General features: G+C 35.4%; 1 protein-coding gene across 1 annotated transcript in view; it reads right to left on the bottom strand.

The window, feature by feature from the left end:
- LOC106013600 (ankyrin repeat domain-containing protein 50) overlaps positions 1–11,036 on the bottom strand; it is a gene marked incomplete at its 5' end in the record, with an annotated part of 30,239 nt that overhangs the window by 2,956 nt on the left and 16,247 nt on the right. The window contains 1 exon segment of the mRNA XM_013089774.1: positions 156–269. Coding sequence (XP_012945228.1) covers positions 156–269 — 114 coding nt within the window.

Here is an 11,036-nt window from a genome sequence, read left to right as displayed (position 1 = left end):
AAAAAACAACAACAAAAGAACAAAAACCAAAACAAACAAAACAGCAACAACAACAAAAACAAACGTCAAACAAACAAACAAACAAACATCAAACAAACAAACAAACAAAACAAAAAATAAAAGAACAGAATCCCCCAAAGCCCGTCCCAGTTTACCGTGAGTGTCTGTGCGCTGACAGTGGCGCCCTGCTCAAGGAGAGCGTTGACGCGCGTGTGTCTCCGCACCTCAGGCTCTATGGTGGTCGCCACGTGGAGCGGGTACAGGCCATCCTGGCGAGGCAGAAACACGAACATAGGCAGGGGCAGACACATAGACACATAGACAGGGACAGACACATAGGGTGGGGAGACAGAGACACAAACATAACGGTTACAACATCGGCACTCGAGGAATCGAACTCCCATCTCGTGCATGTGATGGTGAAGTGCGTGACAGCTACAAAGCGCTACTTCAAAATTGCAAAGTTCTATCGGACATTTTTGGCCGTTTTGAGTTGTTAATAGGGTCATGAGGTCAGAAACCAAATGTTCTGTTCTATAAAAATTGTCAGATAATTCATAGTCGTTATCAAGACATTCACAAAACTACATTGTTCTACCTGAATACCTGAGATGTCTGGTTCTATTTATAACCTCTTAGCTCAGCAAGAGGAGAACTGTGTCACGACACATCTGAATGAGGCGCTCGGCGGTGCTGGCTCAGCGCAAGTTTTTGCGATCATCTTAAAGTTTGTTTTTATTTATCTTGTTTTTGGTGAAAAAAAAAACGCATCTATTGTCAGCAGAAGTCCAGACATTTGTGATTGAAGAAGGTAGGTGTCGTCTGCTGTCAGAGGTAAAACGAGCCAGAAAATGGCTGCTAAAATTCAGTGGCTTCCAGAGCTGGCGAGTCCGTGGAAACTGAAAATTTACAATATGTGCCTTTGATGAAAGTTTTTCAGTAAAATCCACACAAAAATGAGTTTTTGCCTATTCTAACTCATCGTTATGATATTTTCCAGCTCATCCCCAATATTTTCTAGATTATCTTTAATGTTTTCTAACTCATACCTGGCATTTTCTAGCTAATCCCAAATATTCATCAGTATTTTCTAGCTCATCCCCAATATTCCCCAGACTTCTATAGGTCATCCACAATATTTTCTAGATCACCTCCAGTATTTTCTAGCTAATCCCTAATATTTTCTAGCTCATCTTTAATATTTTCTAACTCATCCACAGTATTTTATAGCTTAACCGTAATATTTTTTAGCTCATCTTCAGTATTTTCTAGCCCATCCCTTATATTTTCTAGCACATCCCCAGTATTTTCTAGCATTTCCCCAGTATCTTTTAGTTCATCCCCAGGATTTTTAAATTCAACTTCAGTATTCCAAGGAATTTTCTAGCTGATCCCCAAAATTTGAGAGTATTTTTTAACTCATCCCTAATAATTTTTTTTTAGCTCATCTCCGGTATTTTCTAGCTCATCCCTAACATTTTCCAACCCATTCCTGGTATTTTCTAGATTATCATTAGCATTTTCTAGCTCATCCCCAGTATTTTCTAGATTATCCCTATTATTTTCAAGCTTATCCCTAGTATTTTCTAGTTCCTACCAGTACTTTTTAGACAATCCCTAATAATTTCTAGTTCATCCCAAATATTCTAGCTAATCCCGAATATTCCCGAATATTTTTTAGTTACAACCCCAGGGTTTCCCAGTATTTTCTTGCTAATCCCAAATATTCCTCAGTGTTTTCTAGCTCATCCGTTATATTTTCTAGCTCATCCCAAGTATCTTTTACCTCATTTGTAACATTTTCTAGCGCATCCTCAGTGTTTTCTAGTTCATACAAAGTATTTTCTAGCTCATTTCCAGTATTTTCTACTTCATTCCTAATAATTTCTAGCTCATCTGTAATGTTTTCTAGCTCATCCCCAGTATTTTCTGGCTTATCCTCAATAATTTTTAGCTCATCCCCAATATTTTCAAGACTTTTCTTTCTCATCCCAAATATTTTAAAACTCATTCTCAATATTTTCTAGCTCATCCCCAATATTTTTTTTTCTTATTTCCACCATTTTTAAATCCATAATATTTTCTAGCTCATCCCCAGACTTTTCTCTCTCATCCCCAATATTTTCAAATTCATCCCCAGTAATATTTATAGCTCATCCATAGTATTTTCTGGCTTATCCCCGGTATTTTCTAGCTTATCCCTAATATTTTCTTGCCCATTTCCAGTATTTTCTAAAATTTCTCCAGTATTTTCTAGCTCATCCACAGTATTGCCCCAGTAATTTCTAGCTGATCCCCAAAATTTGCCAGGATTTACTAACTCGTCCCTAATATTTTCTAGCTCATCCCCAGCAATTTCTAAATTGTCACTAATATTTTTTTGCTCACCCCTAACATTTTCTAGCTTATCCGGAATTTTCCCCATTATTTTCGATCTCATCCCCAGTATTTTCTAGATTATCCCTAGTATTTTCTCTCATCATAAATATTCCCAACTATTTTCTAGCTCATTCTTATTACTTTCTAATTCATCCCTAATATTTTCTAGCTCATCCCTGATATTTCCTAGCTAATTCCCACGATTTTTTTAGCTCATCCCCATTGTTCCCTAATCACGAATATTCCTGATTATTTTCTAGCTCATCCGTAATATTTTCTAGCTCATCCCAAATATCCCCCTTTATTTTGTAGCTCATCCCCAGTATTTTCTAGATTATCCCTATTATTTTCTAGCTCGTCCCTAATATTTTCTAGTTCATCACCAGTATTTTGTAGCTAATTCCTAATATTTTGTAGCTCTTCCCTATTATATTCTAGCTCATCCCTAATATTTTCTAGCTAATCTGCAAGATTTTTTAGCACATATTTTCTAGCTCATCCTGAATATTCCCCAGGATGTTCTAGCTCATCCATAATATTTTCTAGCTCATCCCCAGTATTTTCTAGCTCATCCATAATATTTCCTAGCTCACTGTTATTATTTTCTAGCTCATTTTCATTATTTTCAACTTCATTCATATTTTTAGCTCGTCCCCGGTTTTTTTTTTGGCTCATCCTCAATAATATTTAGCTCACCCCTCAAAAAATGTCTAAGTCTTTTGTATCTTATCCACAACTTTTTAAAATCTTATTCCCAGTATTTTTTAGATCCTTTTAAAACATTTTTTAATCACATTCCTAGACTTTTCTATCTCAATCCGAATATATATATTTTAAAATTTCATAAATATTCTCAAGCTCATCCCCAGTATTTGTTTTTAGCCCATCAGTAATATTTTCTACCTCATCCCTAGTATTTTCTAGCTAATCCCCAGTATTTTCTAGTCCATCCACAGTATTCCCCGATTTTTTCCAGCTGTTTTTCAAAATTTGCCAATATTTTCTAACTCATCCCTAATATTTTCTAACTCTTTCCCAGTATTTTCTAGATTATCACTTATACTTTCTAACTCATCCTCAATGATGTCTAGCTCATCCCTATTATTTTCTAACATATCCGTAATAATTTTTAGCTCATCCCCAGTATTTTCTACCTAGTCCCCAATATTTTCAAGCTCATTTCCAGTATTTTGTATTTCTTTCAATTTCATATTTTCTAGCTCATCGCCAGTATTTTCTTGCTCATCCTCAATAATTTTTAGCTCACCCCCCCCCCCCCCCCCAAAAAAAAAATTTCACAAGACTTTGTATCTTATCCACAACATTTTTTATCTTATTCCCAGTATTTTTAGATCCTTAACATTTTTATCACATCCCCAATATTTTGTAGCCCCTCCCAAATACTTTCCAGCTCATCCCCAATATCCCCCCAGACTTCTCTATCTCACTTCCAATATTTTCTAACTCTTCACGGGTATTTATTTTCTAGATTATCACTTCTAATTTATCCCCGTTAATTTCTACCTCATCCCGATTATTTTCTAGCATATCCATAAAATGTTGAAGCTCGTCCCCAGTATTTCCTAGTTCATCCACAATATTCCCTATATTTTCTAGCTGATCCCCAAAATTAGCCAGTATTTTCTACCTCATCCCTAATATTTTCTAGCTCATTCCTAACATTTTCTAGCTTATCCCCGGTATTTTCTAGATTATCACTAATATTTTCTAGCTCGTTCCCAACATTTTATATTTCTAGCTTATCCCGAATATTCCCAACTATTTCCTAGCTCATCCCTTGTATTTTCTAGCTCATCCCTAGTGTTTTCTAGTTCATTAGCAGTTTTATTTAGCTCACCCCTATTATTTTCTAGCTCATTCAAAGTAGCCCATTCCTATGATTTTTTAGCTCATCCCTGATATATTTTAGCTAATCTCCATGATTTTTTAGCTCATCCCCAGTATTTTCTAGCTAGTACCAAGTGTTCCCCAGAATTTTCTAGCTCATCCGTAATGTTTTCTAGTTCATCCTCAGTATTTTCTAGCTCATTCGTAGTATTTTGTAACTCATCCGTAATATTTTATAGCTCATCCACAGTATTTTCTAGCTCATTCGTAGTATTTTCTAACTCATCCGTAATATTTTATAGCTCATCCCCAGTATTTTCTAGCTCATTCGTAGTATTTTCTAACTCAACCCTAATATTTTATAGCTCATCCACAGTATTTTCTAGCTCATTCGTAGTATTTTCTAACTCATCCGTAACATTTCATAGCTCATCCCCAGTATTTTCTAGCTCATTCGTAATATTTTCTAACTCATCCGTAATATTTTATAGCTCATCCCCAGTATTTTCTAGCTCATTCGTAGTATTTTCTAACTCATCCGTAATATTTTATAGCTCATCCATAGTATTTTCTAGCTCATTCGCAGTATTTTCTAACTCATCCGTAATATTTTATAGCTCATCCACAGTATTTTCTAGCCAATGCGTAATTTTTTAAAGTTCATCCGCAATTTTCTACTTCATCCCTAATAATTTATACCTCATTCGTAATATTTTTTAGCTTCTTCCAAGTATTTTCTGGCTCATCCCCAATAACTTTTAGCTCATCCCCAATAGCTTTTAGCTCATCCCCAATAGCTTTTAGCTCATCCCCAATATTTCCAAGACTTTCGTATCTCATCCACAACATTTTTTTTTATCTTGTTCCTTATTATATTTTTTATATTCTTAATATTTTCTAGCTCATCCCCAATATTTCTTTTTATCATTTTGTAGCCCCTCCCAAATATTCTCTAGCTCATCCCCAATATTCCCCAGACTTTTCTATCTAATCCCAAATATTTTTTTTCACCTCATCCCCAGTATTTTTTATAGCTTATATCCATAAATATTTTGTAGCTCATCCCCAGTATTTTCTAGCTCATTGGTAATATTTTCTAGCTTATCCGAGTCATCCCCCATATTTTCCTTTAAATATTTCCCAACATTTTTAGGTAATCCCCAATATTCTACAGACTATTCTATTTCATCCCTAGTATTTTTTTTTTAGCTCATCCATAATATTTCTAGCTCATCCCCAGTATTTTCTAGCTCATTCGTAATATTTCCTAGCTCATCCATAATATTTTCTGGCTCATCCCCAGTATTTTCTAGCTCATTCGTAATATCTTTTAGCTCATTCCCAAATAATTTTTAACTCAGCCCTATTACTTTCTAGCTTATTCGTAATGTTTTCTAGCTAATTCCCAGTATTTTTTAGTTTATCCTCAGTATTCCCTGGTATTTTCTAGCTGATACAAAAAAAATTGCCAGTATTTTGTAACTCACCCCTAATATTTTCTAGCTCATCCCTGGTATTTTCTAGATTATCACTATATTTTCTGTCTGATTCGTAATATTTTCTAGCTCATCCCTGGTATTTTCTAGATTATCACTATATTTTCTGTCTGATTCGTAATATTTTCTAGCTCATCCCCAATATTTTCAAGCTCATTTCCAGTACTTTCTTGCGCATCCAAAATATTTTCTAGATCATCCCAGATCCCCAGTATTTTCTCCTTCATTCGTAATAATTTCTAGCTAATTACCAGTATGTTCTAGCTCATCCCTATTATTTTCTATCTGATCCGTAATATTTTTTAACTCATCCCTTTCAGTTTCTATCTGATCTGTAATATTTTCTAACTTATACCTAATATGTTCTAGCTCATATCTAATATTTTCTAGCGTTATTCGTAATATTTTCTAGCTCATCCCCAATATTTTCTAGCTCATCCCCAGTATTTTCTTGCACATCCCAAATAGCATTTCTAGCATTTCTCCAGTATTGTCTAGATCATCCCCAGATCCCCAGTATTTTCTAGTTCATCCACATTATTCACTGCTAATTTTTAGCTGATCCTCAAAATTTGCCAGAATTTTCTAACCCTAATATTGTCCAGCTCATCCCCTGTATTTTCTAGATTATCACTAATATTTTCTGGTTCATCCCTAACAATTTCTAGCTAACCTCTAGTATTTTCTATCTCAACCCCAGGATTTTCTAGATTAGCCCTATTATTTTCTAGCTCATCCCTGATATTTTCTAGCTCATCACCAGTATTTTTTTTTTAGCTCATACCTAATATTTTCTAGTTAATACCAAATATTCCCCACTATTTTCTAGCTCATTTCTATTATTTTTTTTTTTAGCTCATCCTGATTATTTTCTAGCTCATCCCTGATACTTTTTAGCTGATCCCCATGATTTTCTAGCTCCTCCCCAATATTTTCTAGTTCCAGAATTAACGCCTCGCCATGTGACTAAAGGGAAATAATCAATGTAATAAGTCTCATTTAAGTGACAAGTTGTTTATTTCCCTTGTTCGAATATCTTGGTTATTTATGGGTTGGGATTTTGTTCCTTGAGCATTATATAATATAATATGTTCAATTTTTCAATCCGTCAAAAGTTGTTGTTCTCATGTCTGCTAATGTTTCACGTTTGACAGGTGTCCCTGGTTTTAGTGATGTGCCAGCATCAGAGGTCCAGATGTTTTTCTTTTTTTTTACATTTTTCTTTCCTCTATAGAGATCTAGATTTAGATCTACAGCTGAAAGTTACAGAGATTATATTTTTTGGTTGTTTTTTTTTCTGACTGATGTGTATTGTTTTCTTTCCAAATACACAACAAATTACTGATATTGATATGTTCTGTTTTCAATTTTTCTGTACATAAAACATGAAAATTCTTGCTGAAAAAGTGCAAAACATGTCGCGAATGGTGTTACGGTAACTTGCATAATTTTGCTTTTTTTGAGCATAATTAGGCCGTCTAAATTTGCATAATTCTACAGGGCCAGCAATATTTTCTAGGTCATCGTTAATATATTCTAGTTCTAGCTCGTCTCCAGTTATAATAATAATTATTGCATTTATATAGGATATATATATCCATGCTCAAGACTATGCGCTTTACAACTTATTACCCCAGCAGACCCTCTGAGAACACTCTTCCGCAGAAGCATACAGTGCTTCTAGCTCATCCCCAGTATTTTTTAGCTCCTTCCCCAATATTTTCTAGCTCAACCCTAATATTTTCTAGATTATCCCCAGTATTTTCTAGCTCATCACTATTATTTTTTAGCTCACCAGTATTTTTTAGCTTAAATCCCTTATATTTTCTAGCTAATCCCAAATATTTCCCACTATTTTCTAGCTCATCCCTAATATCTTTAACTCATCCCTAATATTTTTAACTCATCCCCAGTATTTTCTAGCTAATCCCAAATATGCTCCATCCCCAATATTTTCTAGCTCATCCCCAGCGTTCCCCACTATTTTCTACCTAATCCCGAATAATACTCAGCATTTTCTAGCTCATCCCCAGAATCTTTTAACTCATTCGCGACGTATTATTTTTGGCTTGTGGACGTATTTTTTCCGGACGGCTAAATGAGATGGTAACTACATGTAGTGTGCAGTTTACAGGGGCCACAAAATCAAGTAATATCAACAAATTAAATATACTAAAATTTTCAGTAATGTTTATTTGTGTATTTTTAAACTTTGGTTCCTGTAAGAGGCGATTATGCAACACTTTTTCTTAGAGATTATACGGATAAAATCTAAAATTAATAATCTTTGGTGAATATTAAAAAAATATATTTGCACCTTGTCAAATGATACATTATAAAATTCATAAATGAATAGAACTGAAAAATATTGAAAAATTTGCAGTTATTTACTTACATTCCATAAAATTTGTACATACAGTGTATTTGGATAATAACTTCCTAGATTGCAAAAAAAAAATTCTTAAAATTATCTTGAAAAAAGACAAGTATTGACAAACAGATCAGACAAAACTCTTATCTTAAATGGAATTATTCGGAAATGCATTTGGAATTTATATAAGCCTATGCATGTCTTGAGTGGTACTTTTTGTGCAATTTCACCCAAAAATAGTGATTTGGGGTAGAAAAAAATATTTGGACAATTTAGATCCAGAATGTAGACCTATAGACCTAGAGGCTAGATCTAGCACAGAAAAATATAATATGGATTTCTCAATAACAGAGTACTGGCAATTTGAGTCCAATAGTATCAATATTCTAAAGAAGAGTCCTACACTTCTTTAGTGAGCAAAATAATGATACATTTTTGTGTGTAAAAGTACAAAGACTGGTGTCTGGGCTATAATTTGGACATTGCGATAAAACAAAGTCGCATAAACTTCGAAATCGTGTTTCAAAACTGAATCTTAACTTCCGATTATCAGTGGAACTGCTTGTTATATTATAACCTTTATATATGTGGATATGTGGATTGGATTAAATCTAAGCTAGAATTATAGGTGGGTTTTCGAGCCGTCCGGGGCGGCTTGCCGTAGTGAGGTCACTTAGCCGAGCGGCTGCCCACAGCTCGACGGCTTAACAAATGAGTTAACTCATCCGTATTTTTCAACTCGTTCCTAATGTTTTTATAAGCTCATCGCCAGTACTTTTTAGCTCATCCCCAATATTCTCTAGCTCATCCCAAATATTGTAGCTAATTCCTATTATTTTCTAGCTCATCCCTGATGTTTTCTCGATAATCCCCAGTATTTTCTAGCTCATTCTCAATATTTTCTAGCTCATTCCCAGTATTTTCTAGCTCATCCCCAATATTCCCCAGCATTTTTTAGCTCATCCCCATTGTTTTCTAGCTCGTCTGTAGTATTTTCTAGCTCATCCCTGATATTTTCTAGATCATTCCCAAAATTTTCTAGCTGATTCCCTAAATTTCCTAGCATTTTCTAGCCCATCCCCATAATATTTTCAGGCTTATCCCAATTATTCCCTAATATTTTCTAGCTCATCCCCAGTATTTTTTAGCTCACCCCCAACATTCTGAGTTTTGCACTTTGATTTTCTCCAAAGTAAGCACTGTGCAGATAGAAGGTTGTGGTGTCTGAGATAACGACAGGTTGGTTATTATTCTTGTGCATGGAAACTGTTCAAACGTATTGCTAAGAGCTTAGAAATGAGATCATAGCTTGAAGCAGTCTCGTTACAGTCGAAGACGCTTTCTCTCCTTGCCTGACTTTTGGCTCCTGAGTCAGAGAGTACGTACTCCTTGGTGGAGTATGTCAGGGTGCAAAGTCTAGAGGAGGAGGAGGAGGAGGAGGAGGAGGAGGAGGAGGAGGAGAAGAAGATCCTGAACCGTGTTTTGTTTTGTAGTCAGATTCTGTGGAACTGTATATATATATATATATATATATATATATATATATATATATATCTATCTATCTATCTATCTATCTCTCTCTCTCTCTCTATATATATATCTCTCTCTCTCTCTCTCTCTCTCTCTCTCTCTCTCTCTCTCTCTCTCTCTCTCTCTCTCTCTCTCTATATATATATATATATATATATATATATATATATATATCTATCTATCTCTCTCTCTCTCTCTCTCTCTCTCTCTCTCTCTCTCTCTCTCTCTCTCTCTCTCTATATATATATATATATATATATAAATATTATATATACATATAAACATGTAAACAATAAAATGGGCGTGTAATTCAGCTGCACATTATAACTCACTGCAGGACTGCTGTTGTAAAAACTACTTTAAAAAGGAGGTATAATTTTTTATTCATTCACATTTTTCTTTTTTTTCTCTTTATCTGACACTTTAAAAGGGCAGGAAACAATATGAATATTATCGTAATATATGTGAAATCTGTAGATCTAGATATGTAGATCCAGACACTTAGATCCAATGCAGATCCAGACATGTAGATCCTTTGTGGTTTTCTCAAATTACTGGCTCCCTTGCTGTTTCAGTAGATTTTATTTCAATCCATCAAGTTGGAAATGTGTAACAAATGTGTCTTTGATCTGCTGCTGATCACACGTAAATATGTCCGCTACGTTACCCAAAAGTCCACTGGCAATCTGGACACACAACAAGAGCTATCAGTGATCGCTCATTGACGTCTGCTTCATTATCATGTTCCAGTATGTTGCCGTGTGTGGTCACATGTTCTCTTTTACACTGTCGTCACAGAGATATCATGTTATTACAGAGATATTGTATCATCCTGGGGATATCGTGTTATCACGGAGATATCGTGTTATCACGGAGATATCGTATCGTCGTGGCTGATCCAGAGTTGAGGGAGATAACTGTGTTACATTTAGATAACGCCTTGAGAAAGTCGTAAGAAAGGCCAAGTTCAGAATCCCAAAGGTCGCGTTGTATTCTGAACTTTCCTCGGGGATCTGGAACTTTGTGGGGACCCCCCAAAAAGCGACATGAAGACGCCCCGAAATTGTCTGTGAAAAACTTCCACAAGAATCCCTTGACATTGGAGAGTTTTGCTCCTGACAGAGTCATTGGGTGAGTATAGTAGTAGTATAGAGTTTTACGGCGCTCGCAACTGCTGTCGTAGGGTGAGCAGTCACAGAGTGAGCAGTAGCAGAGTGAGCAGTCACACAGGGCAGATCGGGACAACTAGTGAGGTCAGCGTCACTGATTGTTTACCTGGAGCATCTGTCCATCTTACACAGGTTTAGAAATGTGCAGAAAAATCTTTTGTTTGTCGTTTGTGACAACCTACCTACCAGCCAGCCGACCAACCAACCCACTGAAAAAGAGGATTAGAGATAGTGGGGAAAATA

Source organism: Aplysia californica, unplaced genomic scaffold (genome assembly GCF_000002075.1).
Source record: "Aplysia californica isolate F4 #8 unplaced genomic scaffold, AplCal3.0 scaffold01041, whole genome shotgun sequence".
Lineage (NCBI taxonomy): Eukaryota > Metazoa > Mollusca > Gastropoda > Aplysiida > Aplysiidae > Aplysia > Aplysia californica.
Note: the sequence above shows the minus strand (reverse complement) of the source record. Positions and strands in the feature narration are given on the sequence as shown.